At 43.3% G+C, this 19974-nt stretch overlaps 1 protein-coding gene across 2 annotated transcripts; it reads right to left on the bottom strand.

The window, feature by feature from the left end:
- Nucleotides 1-1904: 1904 nt before the first annotated feature.
- UBE2L3 (ubiquitin conjugating enzyme E2 L3) lies at nucleotides 1905-19634 on the bottom strand. 2 transcript variants are annotated; one of them, XM_059863444.1, is made up of 4 exons: nucleotides 19553-19634; nucleotides 11050-11145; nucleotides 7579-7765; nucleotides 1905-4607 (listed from the first exon to the last, which is right to left on the bottom strand). In XM_059863444.1, the coding sequence occupies exons 1-4, from the start codon at nucleotides 19577-19579 to the stop codon at nucleotides 4453-4455; spliced, it is 465 nt and encodes a 154-aa protein (XP_059719427.1). In that variant the 5' UTR covers nucleotides 19580-19634; the 3' UTR covers nucleotides 1905-4452. The 2 variants fall into 2 exon arrangements, with proteins under 2 accessions (XP_059719427.1, XP_059719426.1); XM_059863443.1 differs by lacking the exon at nucleotides 19553-19634 and adding an exon at nucleotides 18893-18949.
- Nucleotides 19635-19974: the final 340 nt, after the last annotated feature.

The raw sequence follows: 19974 nt of genomic DNA, 5'->3' as shown, positions 1-19974 counted from the left end.
AGAAGGTGTGAACACTCTGGCAATGGACACCACCACCCTGTGAGCAGCTCCAGGCAGTACCCCAGAGCCCCAGCTGCCAGTTTTAAGGCCACAACATCTGCTCAGAATGTGCCAAACTCCTTCTGTGACACTCTCTCCGCAGTGCCCCAGTGCAGCACACGCTCCCTGGGCTCAGCTCCTGCCAGCAAAGGAGCAGCACGGGGACAGACTTGGCTGTGAGACACTGCAGCACAGCCCCCTGAGGGGTCTGATCATTTCTCCTTTCCGACTTGATAGCAAAACAAGAACCCTGCTGGGGAGTGGGTGCTGCTTTGGCGCAGCCGCTCAATGCAGGTCACCCACAGGAGGCTGGGCCACCTTCAGCACCTGGTTCTCTGAAAGCAGCCAGTCCCTGCCCCTCCACTCGTACCTGCTCACCGATGGTGAGGGCTGCAGGGAAATGTCACCCTCGGAGCCCTTCTCTGGTCAGAGCACTCGGGTCACACGTGGCCCAGTGGGGTCTGCAGCTGCCTCGGGAGCCGCCTCAGCCGGCAGGAATTGTGCCTGCCTATTTACGTTGCCTCTTGGTGTTAAACCCCCCTAAGAGAGTAACATCAGCTGTAGCCCTTTGGGAGAGGCTCCTTATTTTTTGGATGACTTTGCAGGAGCAGCAACTCCTGCAAAGTAACTGCTGTGTGTGAGAGCAGCAGCAACTGGTCCTGCACCACCCACTGCCCCTCAGAACAACCATGAGCTGTGCCAGCCACGAGCACGGCTGCGAGTGGAGAAGGTCCCTGTATTTGTCCCTTCTGTTCCTGTCACCAGAGCATGTGAACTCCAGCAAGTCCCACTAGTGCTGATATGTTCTTAACTGCAGCCCCGTCATTCCTGTAAGGACTTTCACGTGGGGAGAAATTCTCTGCACAAGAGTGATCTATTTAACATAATTGGTTTTGTTAACCGTATTTTTTAATATAAAAAATATCAGTATCATCATTATTCTTTTAAATGAAAAATAAACACAGACCTTTTCTATTGCAAAGCTTGAGGAGGCTTTCGGGTTTAATTACACCTGGTGAGTGAACTAAACCCACTCACCTGTCTGCTCCCACACCGCTGGAAGGGCCTCCCTTTCGGTCATTAGTGGGAACTGTCTGACCTTTCCTAGAACACATCAGGAAGTTTCTGTCCTGTACAAGTAGAAAAAACATCAAGGATGCTGTAGAAAATCTTTTTCCCGATTCTTTCCTATATTATAGAAATGCCTTGGAGGTATGAGCCGGGGCCGGGTGAGAGCAGGGCAGGAGTTACCCCGGGGGTGCCCCAGCCCCGAAGCCGCTGCCGGGGGGCACCGGGACAGCCCCGCGCGCGGAGCGCTCGTACCGGCCAGCGCCACCCCGCGCCCTCCGGGCCGCACTGCAGCCGCTGCCGGAACGCAGAGCTCCATCGGATATGGAATTGTCACCGCGTCCTCATGGATACTTTTAAACCTAAAAATATAATAACTAATAATTATAAACATTTAAACTGCCTCACGTTCTAAGCGCTGGACTGGCTCTGATCGCACCCATCAGGACGTTACACACTTGTGGAATTCTGCATGCATGTCCTTGCAGCTGAGCACTGAAGACCTGGGGGGAGCCTTTACCCGAGCACCATACTGTGAAAAACAGATTTTGTAAATTTGTTATTTTCAAATGAAGAGCATTAAACCCCAAATTTACATTTAATTAGTAAAATGAATAACGAACTACTAAAAGACTACTCAATAGGGAACCTTTCAATTGCATAAAATATAGGGAGAGAAGGAAATTTCTCAGTAGTTCTGTGAAAGCTTTAAAGACAACCCAAGTTGAAATTAAAACACTACTACAATCCCAGTTAATTCCCAGACCTCTGTGAAAATAAAACCATGCCACAAAGCCTTTGAGAGCAATTTTTATTAGGGTAGCAGAATGGACTTGCAGAAAGCCTATACCAGTACTCCTGGGTGTAGTTTCACCAGTGTGCTGCTTTCATTGTGGATGTTCAACTGCACATTTAAAATTCAGCATGGCTTAGGGAACCAGAGAGAACAAGAGCTTGATTTCCTGAGTTATCCTAGGACTTCGCACTTGGATTTCTCCTCCTCAGCCTTCAGCCACACAGGTGCCAGCCAGATCCCTTTGTTCAGAGGCTGCCCCAGACACGCGCCAGCACTTTGTTTACACGTCTCACAGTTTAGCAATTGGACTATGAAGAACACAACAAGAGAACTGATAGCGAGATCTGTCTTCGTGTGAGCTCTGCAGCTGGAGGGGAGCGGCTGGCGCGGCTCAGCCGGAGCTCCTGCGCGCTCGCAGCCCTTCCGTCCCTTCCGCGGCATCCGGTCACAGCCAGGCAGACGGGCGCAGTCTTTGACCTGAGAGGCTTTACAACCACAGAGTAACTATTGAGTAGCAACGAGGGCAGCAAACTAGTGCTACAGATTTGTTCCAAATAAAATTTAGAGAATGGTAAGTTTCCATGCCAACAGACATGATCAAAGGTACAGTGACTCAGGTGATGCAGAAGTTACACACTTCAGTTTGACAGATAATTTGGCATTATTTTATTATGAATCTGAGTGAGCGTGAAAGAAACAAAATCAGTACCAACTTTCTGCAAATGAAGACACAAAGATGTGAAAATTTGGTAATAGTGCTCTCACAAGCCTGAAAACACTTAGGAAATGCGAGTTTCCGTAAATAAGGTGAATGTGGTTTAACTTTATTTACCTGCCAAAGAATCTGTCTAAGAACACTTAAACATAAAATTTCTTAGCTCCCTAACTCATAAAAAAATTTACTTTCAACAGAGGTGAGGTACTGGGCTGTCATTGTTTACACTAAATTGGAAATGAAAGCCAGAGGAGAGGGACGAATAAGGAAATAGCAAATACACAAGACGTTAAAACCAAGAGAGATCTACTGCTTGACACACTAGTTCTGAAAGGTTGCAAAGGCAGAGGCTGTATTAAAAGTGAATTTAGGAGTACAGGCAACCACCTAGGTGTCAGGGTTATTTCAACTCAGCTTCCTGCACATCGAAACGATATGTGCTCCCAGATACCGATGGATTTCTGGAAATAATCCATTCACTCAGTAGCAGACCCCAGCTGCAGAAGGGGAGACAGCAGGTTGACTGTGTGGCAGTTTGACTGTGGAGCTAGGATCACGCTCTGGGCTGGGGAGGAAAGGCAGCAGAAGCAGCAGAGACAGGCAAAGGATGCTCAGCTCTGAAGGGAAAGGCTCCCTCTCCTTTCCTTCAGCATGCGCAGGAGTGCCCGGGCAGCCGCAGGACGGCTCTCCCTGACAGGGCTGATGAACTGCAGACACTGAACACTCACTAAAGCCCCTGCCCCGTGTGCTGAACGCAGCAGCAGCAGCAGCAGCCAAGCACACTCTGTTATTGCTCAGGCCTGGCCTCGCAGCCGTGCTGGGGCTGGGAGCAGCTCAAGGGCCCTCCCACAAACACAGATGCTCCTGACGCATTCTGAGGGAAAACGTTCAGAGAGGACAGTGGTGCTGTCAGATTTAGTTCTTGAATTCAAAATTAATGTTTCCAAAATAATGATTTCAAATTCAAAAGACAGTTTGTCACTTTGGTACCTCTTGGTCCCCAGTTTCTGGAACTCTCCTGGATTGGTTGCAATGTTGTTCTGTGCATGTTTCCTACTACTCTGCATAGGTATTAAAGATAGAAGTGAAGGAAGTTTGCAATCACATTCTACTACTTGTTTGCTACAGATTTTTTCCCCAAAGTTTTCCAAGAGCAGAACTTAAGCCATATTCTAATTCAATGATGCACACAAAAACTCGGGTGTCCCCATTTAATAAACATTGGCCAGATTTACATCAGACCCAGACATTATTTCTGATTGGTTTTGTGGGTTGGAATTTGTTTATTATGTTACAAGCTGAAGTTCGGGGGAACTTGCAACAAGTCCCACAAAGCACAGTGCAACATTTAGAAAGAAAAGTAAATGAAACTGCCAAACACTCAATCATTTTCTGCCGGAACTGGGATATTTTTCCTAAGACATCACTTTGAGGAGGGGGTTAAAATTCAATGAACGAACTCAAGATAGTGGGAACTGCAAGGAAAAATAAGAAATGACAGCCACAACCTTTTCAATTTAAGGGCAGAATATAAGTCTAAGATATTTTTGATAAATTCTGACAAGAAAAAGAAAACAGCATACTTTAAAGTATATTGAAGCAGTGATTTTTAAACAAAGAAAGCAGAACTAGAACATCTTAAATTTTAATCCTTTCTTTACAGGTTACCTAGCCCACTTTTGATTAAGAAAACTGTAGAAAGTTAGTAACAGCCACAAGTTCACACCGAAAGGTGGCACTTGTCAATTTTCCATAGAGTCCTGCTTTACGGGGTGTCTCAAATGCACTGCTCCGATCTTCTATCATAGGTTGCTGACAGCACTTGTGTCAGATTTTAGTCCACTGGTCGCTTTTCACCATATTTCTTTGTAAACTCTTCAGCGTTCTTACAGAATTTTTTACGGTCCTTAGAGTATTCTTCAGCTAGGTCAGCCCGGAGGGGGTGCTCGGGCTGTGGATCATTCACCAGTGCTATGAGGGACTGGATTACTGTCAAAAGAAGTATAAATACCGTCAGAGGCTTAGATGGGTAATTTTTCAAAATCAAAATGTAAGCAAAATTCCCCTGTAAGGAAAGAGCTTTAACTGCATTTAAATACATCCCCATAAATCTCGGGCCTTTTCAAGCGCAGGGCGTGAGTAAGCTGCAGTGATATGCCAAGATTTAGCTCAATGACCATGAATGAACACCAGAAAATCGTATTTGTAAACAAAATCAACATGAATAGAGACCAAAGTGCACTACAAATGATTTCCCATGGAATTGGCATCCCATCTAAAATCCTCTCCTATGGCTGAGAATGAATCAAAGTCCTCAGACAGGTTCACCAAAGGGATTTGGTGAAGATGGAATTTGCACCATGAAGCATTTCCCAACACCTATCACAGGGATGCAGCTGTGCCTGACCCTCTTCTGGAAACCCTTTTTTCCAGCTTTATTTCCCTGTGATTCTTACACCTATGAACAGCAGGCATGTCTTTCCTTTACTCTCAACTTCCCAAGACAATCACCAGTAGAGATGTACTGGGCAAACCACAGGGTGAGAGTGGCAAGGTGCTCACAGCAATGTCACCAGTGTCCCTGTGGCTTTCCAAAGAAAAGTCACTCTTCAGGAAATGGAAGTGCACCTGACATTTACACAGTGAACCTCACACCCCGCAGTGCCATTTACTGCTACATTTTTCTCTGGGCAGGAATGCAAGTTCATACAATGATGGTCACTCCAGCAGATGCTGGAACATCTGTGGCTTTGTTTGGGGCACTGATCTGAGTCTTTTCCACCCATGAAGAAACCTCAAAACAAATACTCAAAGCCACGCCCAAATCTGATATTTGTCTCTAAACTGCTAAACAGAAGCATTTCTTAGCACAAATCCAAATTTAAATAGCAACAAACTATCTAAGGAATGTAGAATTGATACCAGCTTCCTTCACAGTAACTCACCAGTCCTGGCCTTACAACAACTGCCATCCCATTGCTGAAAGCAGCAGAAACACTGAGTGGCAATCTCTTCTCACTGAGCAAAGCATGCAAAAACACTACAGAGAAAATGTGTGTTCAATAACCTTAGTAACAGTAACAAGCCAGAAAAAACAGTCCTGGCAGAACAGGAGCTGCCTCAACAGCCACAGAGTTTGTGAACTATGCTGCCATTAACAGTTGTTTTTAATATTAAGCATAAATTAACAAAAAGTGCAGCAGTAAGATGCACATTTAGCATGTGAAAGGTAAGTTAGTGATTTATGATGAACTCAACTGCTTCACTTTTTTGACACCTGTGTGAGCAAAACCAATCACTGATACTGTACTAATGATGTCACATGATTTCATTGAGAAAAGCTAGGAGTGATTTTTCAGTGAAGAAGAAATCTGAAGGAAAAGGAACAGACATTTAAGCAGGGTTTTAGTAACACTGTCACAGGTTCATACAGCCATGTAGTAACAACAGATGTTGATATTAAAACAACTTGAAGAAAGAGTTAAGACAAACAAAAAACCGCAACACAGCAGACCATGAGAGACTGGCAATATTTTGATAGCCAGGATCAGTTCCAAAATCTGATTTTAGCACACCTTTTATTCAGTCTCTCAGATAAAAAGGGAATTGCTACTTCTCAGGGAGACACTATTTTCTGCATGCAAACAATTGTTTCAGTAGTTCCAGCTAATGACAGCTTGTTTTTCAAGCTGGGTAGAGACATGTAAGTCCTTTAGTTAACTAGCAAAGGCTGACAGCACCAAGACAGCTGCTCAGGTATGGAACAGAACAGAAACCTTCCACATGTTCCTTCCATCTCCTCTCTCCTAAGGGCCTTTGTCCTGTAAAATCAGGGATAAATCTACAACGAATCTAAGATCTCACAGTCCTATTTCACAGGTTCTTTCTGCTGTCACCTCCATTTTCACCAACATTCAGCTGCCTCACCTCTTCTAAAACAACTGCAATTTTCCTGTTTTGTCTTTGGGCAAGACCACACACCCAGAAGTACTTTTTTAGCACACGGGGTGAACAGAAAAAAGATCTCTTAAGTACAGCATTGTTTCCTATCAGGAACACAGATCATGTGAAAATAACCATTGAGAACAGCCTGGAAAGGAGAAGTATTTTCTCTTATGGAACAGGATATTTCAGTGTCACTGAAGCTCTAGCACTGCCCTAAACTGCTACTCCTTTGAATTAATACTCTTAAAAAATAAGCATTTTTTACAAGGATGTTTGCTTTCTAAATTTATAATAATAAAAGCTTAATACCCAACTAATCATTACCTGCCAGACAACACAAAGTTCTCAACAACTCCTGCAAGCAACAACAGGAAAAAACCTTACTTACATTACACTTAAGTCTGCCACAGAAGCTAACAAAACTTTTTTCCTTACAATATTTAGATTCTTATCAAAGACACTCTACACAGCAAGCCTGACAGCAATGATCTTTTAAGAACTACAAGTTAATCTGCAGTATCATCTCAGATTTTGTTTATGACTCCCATGATATTTCAAGCCATATGTTCAAATCACTGAACCACATGGCAGATTATAAAATATACAGAGCCTTGAGGTTTTAGACCTTGTCTTTCAAACATCCAGGAATTTACTGAACACCTTTGGATTCTAAAGTCACTGTTTAAAAAGAAACACAGCATAACCCCCCACACAAGCTACCAGCAAAATTTTAAAGTATGCTGAGGACACTTCCTTAATAAACTCCTTAGTCATGAAGAGTTTTGTGGTTTCCTGGAGGTGGAAATGCCACTTCAGTGCCAGTACCTCCCATTCCAGTAACAAAAAGAGGTTCCACAAGTCGTACTCTGTGCTCAACACGTGATTCATGACACAAACCTTACAATGAATATATCCTCAGAGCATTGGGAAACTGACAAGTGAAACATGATTAGCTTTAAATTCAAACATTACAAAGTTTCTCAAAACCCAGTTTTTTCTCCACATGGAGTCCTACCTTGGTCAGTTTTGGTTGCTGGCTTCCAGTTTTCAGCACTAATTACTGGCAGACAAACCTGCCCCTTTTCATCGATGTTAGGGTGATAGATCTTTGTTTTAAATGTAATCTTAGGGGGTTTGAATGGATATTCTGCTGGGAAGTTGATTTCAATTCTGAAGGCTCCTTTATCATATGGAGGATTGTCCTGCAACAAGAAGGCAGAATGTCAAGAATGTGGCACATGCTAATGGACACAAGTGAAAAGCAGCATCTACAGACTTGGATTTCATTGATCTCTTCAATGACCTCTTTGAAAGGCATTTTCTACCAACACTACTGCCAGGTTTATGTGTCAAGAAACATCAAAACCCATGTGAGAGGCAATACAAGCTGCACGTTTGCATCCCCCCTGGAAAAAGCAGGTTGCCATTGTCCTACATTTCTGACATTGCTATGGGTAAGAAGGCATCCAGCTCCATTCACATCCAACTCAAGGCTCTTACTAGAAAGTACTTTTATTGCCAGTTTTGTGTTTCAAAAAACATAGTAAAGCCTTTCCAAGACACTAACAGCAAGCCTGACAAGGGAAGTGGGTTTCTGAACAGTTATTTTGTGTGTCTCACAACATGGTGGCATGAACAGCAAAGCAATTTGGTTTGTCAGATCTCCCTAAATGTTTCGAGAATGTTTTTGTGCTGACTACACAAAAATCTGCTGAGCATTCATTGGTACTAAAGATAGATATTCACTGTGTTTGCTGATGAGAACATTCTCAATTTGTATGCAGTTTTAGCACCCACTCTTATCAGATCAGTTTTGAAGGAGCAGGATGAGAGAACTGTGAAGTGAGCAAAGCAGTTCTTCATGCTGAAACAGAAAAAACAATGCCCAGAATTTCACTTAGAAAAACCTGTTAGACTATTGATACTGATGCTTCAGATACTGAACAAGAGAGGCAGAACAAAAATAAACCACTGCTATATTTAAAGCCTATGAAAATACCATTCTGCACTGAAAACAGTAACTATGGAATAAAGCTTTTCCAAATACTCTGAGAACAAGAATCAAAGGATGAGAGTTTCCAGTTGGTGTAAAGTATCATCACACACATTCTTCATTAGTAACCAGACCCTTCCCTGCAATCAATTCCACTCCAGAATTTATCAATACTTGGGGGTGGGGAGTGTTCTATTAAAATATCTGTCAACAGAAAACAATTAATCTAAGGCTCATCCATGTGAAGAATTTGGTTGTGTGTAAGAAATACAGCACCGTTTCTCTCAGGGGGAGAAGCAACTAGAGCAGCTTTAAAATCACTTTTTACCCAAGCAATCCTAAAGGCTTTGGATGTTGAACTAATAACTTGTGTGGTGGTGACAACTTAGGCAGTCACTGCCCTCTTCCCCCATAGCTCAATTGTTCTTTCCTCATCATGTGCTGTAAGTTGTGAGGACGTTCAGTGAACTGACACAAGAAGTGATCTGCCTTAAAAACATCCATTTTCTTCACTGTGCCTCTCACATGAACAAGGAGCCTGGTCTACAGTCTTGTTTGGATGTTGAAATCAAAAAATAGTGTACCTTGGCCACCCACAGGACACAAACTACTTCATTCTACAATTTAGAACAGGAAAAGAAGTTGACTAGCTATCTTCAATTTGCTTCTCAATTAAGTGAACACCCTTAAGAACTAACATTTGTTCTGAAGAACAAAATATGTTACAAACAAGAGCTTTTAAAGCTTTACAGCTCATCCTTACATAATCTTTCACAGTAATTCTGTATGAACACTATTAAAAATAATAACCATTATCTTTCATGCCTTCATTAAGCAGCTGATCAAGAAGTGCCAGTTATAGCATTTGATAATCAGTAACTGGTTAGTCCTACTGAAGTGTGTGTCTTTAAACCCTAAGTAAGAACATTTGCTAAAATGGTAACAGCATGTGAAGCAAAAACACAGAGAAAAAAGTTTAACTTTCAATAAGCTCATGTATTGCATTTATAAGCCATCAACTCTGGTACCAAAAATAGCTAAAGAGACACTAACACTAAAACATCTATAGCATAACCTCAGAATAAAAACTTACAATACTCTTTGAACACAAACAACAAATTTGAAATTACTATAGGAAGAGTAATTTCATAACAAAATTCCCCCTTAACTACACCAGCAGGGAATTTGAGGCTATTTCCCCTGTAACAGGACATATTACAAATCAAAAGGCAGGTCTGGAGCAAGTTCACTGCACCAACATTTAAACACTTGTGATACCTCAAAGCTCTGCAAAACAAACACCACGCTCATCCTCAGTTGAGCAGAAACTGTTAAAAATAGCTGCTGTACACCACACATTCCTAATCTTAACAGGAGTAAACAAGTATTTTGTTTGTTTTGTTTTATTAGTCATATTTACGAACCTTATACTGCTTCAAAGTGTTATCAAAGCACTAAACTGTTAGACATGAACACAAAGTGACTGATTAAAGGGAGTTGCTCCTCAGCTCTGTCAAATTTCAGTGTCAGATCCCACTTGCTTTGTTTGCAGTAGTGTCAGCCACTCCAAGGAATCACTTGCAGGCACGTAAGTAAACAGCCAAGTGAATGTATTCCACAGCATTTGAAGTGTAACCGCCCAGCCATTACCTCAGCCTGTGCCATGTGAGCACAGAGCAGCCTCTGACTAACGAGGCAGAGGCGCTGCAACAGAGATGTCTCAAAGTCTTACTCATATAATAAAAAGACAGACTTAGACTGGTTGGGGAGGCTTTTTGGCACCACCCACAGAAAACCACAACTGCTGCCCCCATGGCCCATCCCCTATTGCTGCAGACTAAAAATAGCTCTCAGAACCAAGGCAGCCATTTCCCACTGCTATGGGCCACAGCTGTGGGAAATACAAGAGGTGAAAATCCAAGTGACTTTCAACCAAGAAATCAACACATCACATTTTCTGTTTTCCCCTCAGGAAAAAATGCCTCTCTATTTGACTAATAAAATGGTTATCTACTTCAATCAAACATGCCCTAAGAAAACTGTAGTGCTTTTTTAAAAAATTAGGTAAAATGAGTTTATTTTGGCACTAACTAATGCTTAAACAAGGATACTCCTTTCTTTTAAAGAGCTCACTTCAGAAAACCCAAACCTTTTCTCTGCATTGAATTTTTCCCAATACTCAGTGTTATCCTAGTAATAAACCTAGTAAATAAATAAAAAAAAAAGCATATTAAGGAGTAAAAGGATGTATTTCATACATCCTTTCTTTTTCCTATGATCATGTAGATTTTGCACTTTAGGCTTAATGTAAAACCAAACTTCCCTGCTTCCCTTTCCAACACCTCTCCCAGCAGCCCAGTAGCCATGTGTCAGCCCAGGCCTACAATAACGAATTATTTCATGGTCACCAGCAGCACTACTGAGCTCTGGATTTATGAGATACAAATGATCCTCATTTTATTTTAAAGCTCATAAGGAATAGTCTATACTCACAGGAACAATAAGCCCTTGCCAGGTCAATAAATTAGCTTCATCAACCTGGATATTACGGAAGTTTTTCATTCCACATTTGCGAATTTCTTCAAGCTCCTGAAAAGCAAAGCAAAGTGTTAAGCCTAAGTTAATAACTGGATTAAGCAAGATGCTCACATTCATTTTTCAAAATGCTTAAAGGTCAATGTGGTTTTCTTTAATTAGTGGAGTGGCAACCCACACATATAAGAAATAAAATTTTGCACCTCTAAAAAGTAAAACTCTCTGAGACGAGATAGTAAAACTCTTGTTTTCTGATATATAAGGAAAACACAAAACTGTCTTGTTATTAACATCATTACAGACACAATGAAGCAGAAGTATTAAAAGGCTACATTTAAAAATGGTTTTCTATTTCAAATGTAAATCAGTGCCTTCGGTAACAGAGTATTAACAATACTGTGAGGTGTAGAAATACAGTGCATCTTAGGACTTGTGTGAAGGAGAGCAGTGATTTGGAAGAATTATTTCATAATAGTTTTAAACAGGGATAAAACCAATGAACGGGCCAATTATTTCAACTGAAAATGAGCAAATTCCTGCATGAACAGCTTAAATTGATCCAAACCCAGAAAAATAGCAATCAAGCCTTGTTTAGAGCAGTAACTTGAAAAGATTTAGCTTTCTCTCTGTTTAGTACCTCAAAGCTCACAGTACACATTTGGATTCCTCTCTTTAAAGCTGTATCAGTCTTGATCAAGGTTATCTTTCTGCAGCAGTCAAACTATTTTTAATCAGTTCATGAACCAGGTAGCACCAAAATAACTATTTCAGCATTTTTATATTTAAAATGACATATAAGCCCTACTATAGGGACTGCTTCCTGGAGTATTTCATAAGACCTCAAAAGAAACACCTCAAGGTTCCACTTTTACTTCCTCCACAACAATTACAGTCCTTTGTGGTTGAACTCTGCCATTTTATCTTTAAAGAGAATTTAATGAAATATGAATTCAAAAATCATCCACAGCAAAACATAAAAGTTTCCCAGTGCTTTCAAAACTGCAGCACATGCCTGGTGGCTGCATAGGTTAGGAAAAATGTTGCTTATACAGCAGCACTAGGGTGCTCTGACAGTGCTCAGCTCTGCACTGGATGCAGGTGTCTTGCAAAATTAGGCTGGATATAATTATCATAAACCCACCCATTAAAAGCAAAGACACTACACAACGAAAAACAACCACAATCAGTTTTTCTGCTACAGGTGCTGTCCGTGGTTTGTCTTCCAAAACAGCTCTATGTTCATCTTGGATCAAACCTTCCTGCACTTGACTGGCAGATTTAGTACTTGCAGTAACCTCTTGCATAAATTTAGCATCATGATAAAATTCAAACCCAAAGGGAAAACAAGAATTCCAAATGCATGTGAAACAAAAATCACGACAGCCAGGTATCAGCAAATGAGCATTTATATTCCTACCCACTGCACCTACTGAAGCAAGAGCATACTCTGAACACAAAAGTTTAACCCTGGAGGCTTGGATACTGATCTCACGCCTAACACTATCTTCATGACACTGACTTTTTAGTCTAGACCCATGGATTAATCCCCAAATTCCACTGCTGCTCCATTTATGCAATGTCACAGACAGTTTGGGTGGTTTTTTTAAAGAGCTAAGAGGATTATCCTATTTCCTTAGAGCACGAAAACATACACTCCCCCCCCCCCAATAATCCCATGAGTCATATTTATAGGGATAGAGAGCAAACCAAAATATTCCAAAGAAAATAACCTTTATGATTGCAGCTCTACGAGGTGCTTTACCATCACTCAGAGTGCAAATCCCCACGGTGCCTTACTCTGAGTGCTCCTGCATAAAGCAGCAGCTCAGGGAGAGCCGGGCAGGTCCCGCACTGCCTCTGTCCCGACGGGGGCAGGAACCTGCTCTGAACTGAGTTTGCTGCTCACTCCCATCACATACAGGCCTGGGAAGTCCTGGCAAAGCACTGCCCACAGCGTGCAAAAGGAACAAATTCCATTCCATACTAGATGCAACACATCAAACAACATAAACTAATCAAGCAGTAGGTATTTAAGCATGAATAAACGTGCATCATCACAAGTGCCTTCATTCTAAAAGAAGGCAAGGAAAATGGGTTTAGACTATTTTCTAGTTACTATAGTAAAAATATTATGCACATGACAAATCTCCCCCATTATGCCCAGAGGGACTGCAGCTTCCAGGAGCTTTTGTCCCAGGTTCAGACAACAGCATTGTACTGCTGCTGGCCCAGAGAACAATTGTCCAGATGAAAAAAAAAAAAAGAAGGACTATGACTCTATAATTCAGGTATGTTAGTAAACTAACACAACAAAATAGAAAAGTGTAGCTTCACATTGCTGGAAAATTAAACACCTATATTTTATAGTTAGATTCAGGTTAAAAAATTGGATGGTGAAGTAAGAAATGCAAGAATCCCATATAGAGGTAATCATAAAATGGTAAAACTTTGCATGCCATCAATGAAAAGTTAAAATAAATATACAAATGGTTTGCCACTTTTTCTCAAGCCCACCATATGAGAGAGGGAATTAAACAGTACAGAGGCACTAAAGAACTAGACAAAAATTATTCAGGCCATCTTCCTCTTTAAAATGACATGTGAGGCCTTTGCAGGAAACCACTTCCAAAACCAAAGCTGTGGTAATGACTGGAGCGTGTCAGGCCTGTCCTGTGCCCTTCTCCTGCGGGAGGAGCTGACAGCTGTGCGAGGGACAGCCGGGGATAAAGCCGGCAGCCGCTCCGTGCCTCACACGCAGCCAGGGCTGCAGAGGTCAGGGACAATCCAGCCACCTCAGCAGGGCATGCACCTGAACCACGGCCTTAGACAGACTGAAATTTGTACTAGAAATTGCTTTTCTTATACTAGGAGTGTTTCAGACTTCGTATGCCACTCCAAATGAATCGGCTCCGTGGTGGAGCTCTTTACACACAGCTTCTTCCCCCACCACGGCAGTGTAACACTCCACGAGCCGTGCTTTCAGGAGTGGTAGGACCCTCACCACTCACAATTTAAGGGTGTGAGGGGAGGTTGTTTTGGATTTTTTTTCCTTCTGGCAACTGCCAAAACCCATAATAAAGATCTAACTGCCTCAGGGCTATGCAGGCAAACACTGCAGTATACAAGTACTGTTAAAAAAGTGAATGAGCTACTAAATACTTTCAAGCAGCACAGATTAAAAGCTAACAATACCTTTAACACGGGCTTGAGCAACTCCAAAGGGACAAAAACTACTTTGAGGTAAAAAGATACAGTCCAGATATTTATTTCAAAGTAATACTGATGAGTCTAGGCAGACAGTAAATAGATTAATTCCTTTTCTTGTCCTCCACCCCTTAATTTTGTCAAGTAACATAATTAAAGGAGCACAGGAGGAGCGTAACTAAAGGTTAGATGACTGCAGTAAGAATTTAAATCAATCTTCATTCCCCACTCCTTTATCAACCTTGCATGTGACCTTGCTGCATTGGTTTATCTACTTGAGAAACTGAAATGTCTGAACATTCGTGGGGCTCTCTTGAGACATGATATTTGTAATTTGGAAATGTTCAGACAAAGTGTTATACACAGCACATGAAATGGAGAAAACACTGTTTCAAAGGTGGTACCTGATCTTCAAGCATACAATGCTGAAGGTGGCCATAAAAGTACATACTACTTCTCATATATAACCACTAAAGGTTTAAAATTGTCATTTTCAATACTGTGTAATCATTTGGGCTGTTCAAATCAAAAATTAAATGTTTTAAAATAGAAAGAAAAGTGGCACCAGCTTAAAATGTAACTAAATCTTTTAAAAAACCTTTAACTGTTTTGTCCACGCATCTTTCAAGTTTTGGGACTTCTCTAAAAACCCAAGCCAGACAGGAAAATGCAGTGAAGGCAAATACTTGTAAGAGTGCAATTCCAGAACATGGGAATAAGTGTAAAAGCTCATATTGACTTGAGTAAGTTCTGCATCAAGCCCAGAATACTATTAAATTCACAAATAAAACCAAAGGCCTCCTGAAAGAACCCTAAATCATTATTACAACTTATTTATCTGTTTATGAATACATTCTCTAAAAAATGCCTGTAAGTCAAACAGGCTCCAAAAAACTGATCAGGAACTGGCCAGTTTCACTTTCTGGATTAACAGTACAGAGAAGTCTTAAAACACCTTAAAATCTGATTCTACCACACAAAAAATTCCATCACAAATCCAACTAAAAACAGAAATAGAATTTAGTTCTTTTAAGAATCAGCAGTTAAGTTTCCTCTGCAACATTACAACCCTGCATACTCATGTCTTACTGACTGAGCAATTCTACTTTTTGGCAAAGTATTTTAATTTGATTAAAATCCTTTTGTCAATTCTCAGCTTCAAAAAGTGAAAATGCACCCATATTCTCACTTCTGCCTAAGGACAATCAGATGTTACTCAAAACCATATTTTCCTTGTTACTAAGAACTGAAGTTTGGATCAATTTAGAATTATTTTTCAAGTATCAAAGTTGTTTAAAATCCCTTTATTTAGGAGCACTATAGTGTTTACAGGACCACAGCATCCTGGAGATTGCAGGCCACCTACCTGGGTGTGGTCCCATGTTTATGTTTTATCATGGAGGAGTTCAACAGTTGCATAAATGTTTGAGTATGCAACTATGGAAGCAGAGTAAAAACAATAAAATTAAAATAATTGTCAACATACCTCACTTCCTACATGAAGAGTTATTTACTCTTTAAATCTGTTTTCAATTTCTATTGTTAAAGATGCTTTTGAACATCTAAAAGCCAGGGAACCAAAGCATGGATCTTACAGACGCCTGAGCTCCATCCCAGGCAGTCACCATGGAAGGGCCCAGCTCCACACCTGGGACAGCACAGCCTTCTCCAGGAGCACCCAAACACCCTGTGGGAGGTGCTGCTCAGCTCCACACACTACTACCCCTGCAAGTACTGTGAGTGTCCAGCACCAGAACAGCCTTCCCTGTGCACCTCCTCACTTCCTCTCCACACAGCACTCAGCCATGGATCCAGCATGAGGAATGGCTTCTTTTATGGTAGCAGGTGGCAACTGTGCAAAGCCTTCCCTTGAAGTCTCTGGCACGTCTCTGGGAGATCCATGTTCTCCTCACACAGCCTGGAGACAAGGTCCTTTCTATGAGAAAGGGCCATGAAGCCCAGTACCCCTTTCAAAGAGAAGCCTTAGATCCTCTCCCAAATATCATCACTCCATATTTGTGTGTTTTAACCCTGACTCTCCACAACACCACATCCTTGACAAAGCCTGCTTCATCCCACCGCTCACATTTCACAAGGAGTCAGGATTCAAGAACTGGGGCTCTTTGAAAAGGTGTAATGGTGGATCACAGATCAAACCTCCACCTCAGATGTCACTGCAATATGAGTCATTAGCCATGTTTATTCCATGTTTTTGCTACACTAAGTGCACTCCTGGAAGGGCACACCTCCACGGAGCTGCTGTGAATCAGGGGAGAAGACTTCAGTTAGGTGGCACTATTTGATGGGATAAAGCTTGGCCAAAAGAGGCCATAAAAAAGGTCTTTGGCCTAGGGAAGGTGATTTGTTCAAACACACCCTCAGATAACAAGCCAATCTTGTTGTCTTTATAACCTGAATTCATGTTTAAAATTGAATGGTACAAGTACAACGTACCAAAATTTGTAATGCCTGTTTCACACAGAGGCTTGTGAACTGAAGATGCAAATGGCTTCCCCAAATGGAAAAGGGCATCAATTCCCACCTGGACAGTGGACACGACTCCCAGTTTTCTACAGGCAGCCAGTGAGCTATTATGGATGTACTGCATCCAGTCTCTTTGAGCCATGGTGATTAATATGAATAACTATGATGCATGACTTGAGTCCAGAAAAAATGCAGTACTTCAAAATGTTGGCAAGACCTTAAGGAAACAGGAATTGCTTAATTTTATATAACTATAAAAGGTTTAAGGTTTAGTCTCATTTATCAAAGACAAGCTCGATTATTTAGCTCAAAGAAAAGACAGTTAAAGCTTATCCTAAATTATTTTAAAGGTAATTGACTGACACAGTGAAAAGCCCCATTTCCTTTAGTTATAATCACTCATCATTCCAAGACCCTAACAAAGACACCCCAAACACTCTTCCCAACTGCAAAACTTCAACAATGAAAGACTTTAAATCAAAGTGGACCTGTGAATCTGGGACTTTAACAGTGATATTAGGCTGATACACACGTGAGGCTGGACCTTCACATCATGCTGCAGCAATCCCGATGACATCATCCCTACGAGGGCTCTACTTTGTTCCTGCCGAGATGAATGGCAAAGCCAGAGCCTCTTGGGCTGCCTCCACTCCCCAGAGCAGGAAGGGAGCTGCTGATTTAACAGCCTCTGCAAGCTGTGGGACACAGCAGCCCACAGCTCCTCAACTGCATAAAACCCACACAAACATGAACAACCCACAGATGTTAGGCAACAGAAACAAAAGTGAAAATAAAAGAGGTAAGTTATCAATGTCTCCTGCATTCCCACACCACTCCCTCTGAGAAACAACTGCCACACCAATTTTCGAGAAAATAAGGTCACATTATCAAAACTCCTTTTTAGTGTATTTTAGTGAAAGACTGAAATTCTAATGTTTCAGAAGTATAGTAAAAATGAAGAGGAGGCTAAAAAGCAAGAGGCACTGAAAACATTAAGAACAATTTTTTCTTGCCTTTGAAATTTGTATTTCCTATTTTAAATTAACAAAAAAAAAAGGAGAAAATATATATTATTCCTATCAGAGTAGTTGGGATGTGCTTTTGAACAATTAATGTATTATCTCAGAACAGGAAGAAAAACTGCCTTACAAAAACAGTAAACAACCATTTAATTTTATGTCTGAAATGGAGGGAAACCTTATTTGAGCATAAAGCAACAGACATGGTGATTATGATACTAAAGCTCTGAGAAAATATAGAGCTATCAAAAATGAAGTAAAAAATGAATTCCATCTCACCAGGATCCTTAAGGACAATTAAAGGTTTAAACCTACTGATTTTTAATATATATGAATGATACTGCACACAATCTATCTAATATTTCATTTTTAAATGCTCCATAGAGTATTTAAATCAACAAAATGAGTCTTATAGAAGCACTGCTGAGCTATTGGTTTCCTCTAAAATACCCAAGTTATAATGGTTATTCACATATCTGCACATCAAGGAAATGCAACTTCAGGACACGCCATGAACACGTCCGGGTGAAATCCCAGCCCTACTGGGGGTCCATGGCCTTGAAGCCAGCTGTAAAACTGGTATTAAAGAATTAAGTTTAACAGAATCATCCAAGAATCTGTTAAATCCCAGTGGAGGGTTACTATGCACCCCACAGGGGCAGGTTTTTAAATAAGGCTGAAACATTGCTCAACATTTACGGGGTCTTTCCCCGCCACTTCCCAGGACTGGCCTGTAAAGTCCATTGATTTCCCCACAGGCACTTTGCATGCAAATCTGGATTCTGACAGAGTGAATAAATTTTATGCCATTATGTAGTGTGTCCTAGGCAAACCTTGCTGCTTACAGTTTAGGATGTTAATTGGTAATTACATACAGCACATAAAATAAATTTGTGTGCTTTGGGGGCAACGGTTACTATTTTCCTTGTAAGAAGTACCTTCCTCCCCAAAGAAAATAACGAGAAACATAATCCCGAGTGGTATTTAACCATAAACTATACGCGCTCTTGGTAAAAGCCCAGCCGGGGCCGAGTTTCCATTTCCAAGTATCATCCACGGTTCAGAACAAATAAGAGTGAAGACAAAAACATTACCACGTCCGCAGCGAATGAAGAAACTTCTGAACCCAGGTCCATGTTTCTGTGTGATAAACCTCTTACTCATACGAGGAAGAGGTTACTCTCCGAAACAACGAAAACGAAATTATTTCATCCCTGGGCGCCTGGGGACGGTTCCTCACCGGGGCGAGCGCGGGGGAGCGGCGAACCTCCCCCCGCAGGGAGGGAGGGAGGAGAGGGCGCTTCCCCGCCGAGGCCTCCCCCGGCAGGGCCGCCGAGCTCTCCCGCCGCCCCGGGGATGCCCCGGCCCCGGGCGGCGGCGTTTCCTTCCCCCCGTCCCTTCCTCTTTGCTTAGTCACCCTGGAGCCCCCCGAGCGAGGGGGTCGGGGAGGCCCGCGGCGCCCGCCCGGCGCCCCCGCCCAGCCCGGGGCGGCAGCCGGGTCCGCGGGGCGCTGCCGGAGCGCGGAGCGGCGGCGGCGGCGGGGGGGCGGCGCGGCCCCTCACGGCCGCGGCCCGAGTGCCGGCTGCTCCCGCTCCGGCCGCTCGGGCGCGGGGCGCCGCCGAGGGGCGCGGAGGAGGCCGCCCCGCCGGGGGGCGGCGGGGGAGGCGGCCCCGCGCTGCCGGAGGGGGCCGGGGCGGAGGGGCGGCCGCGGGAGCCGGGGCCGCCCGCCCGGCGGCCCAGCCCGGCGCTGTTACCTTCATCAGCCTCCTGCTGGCCGCCATCTTGGCTCTGCTGCTGCGCCCCACAATGCATCGCGGCGCGGGCCGGCCGCTAAACCCTGCGCTTCCTGGGGCGGTGCGCGGCGGGGCGGGGCGTGCGCTCGGCTCGGCTCGGCTCGGCTCGGCTCGGCTCGGCTCGGCTCGGCTCGGCTCGGCTCGGCTCGGCTCGGCTCGGCTCGGCTCGGCTCGGCTCGGCTCGGCTCGGCTCGGCCCGGCCCGGCCCGGCCCGGCCCGGCCCGGCCCGGCCCGGCCCGGCCCGGCCCGGCCCGGCCCGGCCCGGCCCGGCCCGGCCCGGCCCGGCCCGGCCCGGCCCCCGCCCTGAGGCCCGGCCCCCGCCCTGAGGCCCGGCCCCCGCCCTGAGGTCTCGGTGGTGCCTTTTCAATCACCAGTCACTGATT

This window comes from Haemorhous mexicanus, chromosome 19, assembly GCF_027477595.1.
Source record: "Haemorhous mexicanus isolate bHaeMex1 chromosome 19, bHaeMex1.pri, whole genome shotgun sequence".
Lineage (NCBI taxonomy): Eukaryota > Metazoa > Chordata > Aves > Passeriformes > Fringillidae > Haemorhous > Haemorhous mexicanus.
This window is presented reverse-complemented; position numbering and strand designations above follow the sequence as displayed.

Coding starts and splice junctions, on each gene's coding strand:
- UBE2L3 (XM_059863443.1), bottom strand. CDS start 18,934: ATGGACCTGGGTTCAGAAGTTTCTTCATTCGCTGCGGACGTG. Junction 11,146..18,892: donor CTTCATTCGCTGCGGACGTG/GTAATGTTTTTG, acceptor TTTGCTTTTCAG/GAGCTTGAAGAAATTCGCAA. Junction 4,608..7,578: donor AGCAACCAAAACTGACCAAG/GTAGGACTCCAT, acceptor TTCTTTTGACAG/TAATCCAGTCCCTCATAGCA.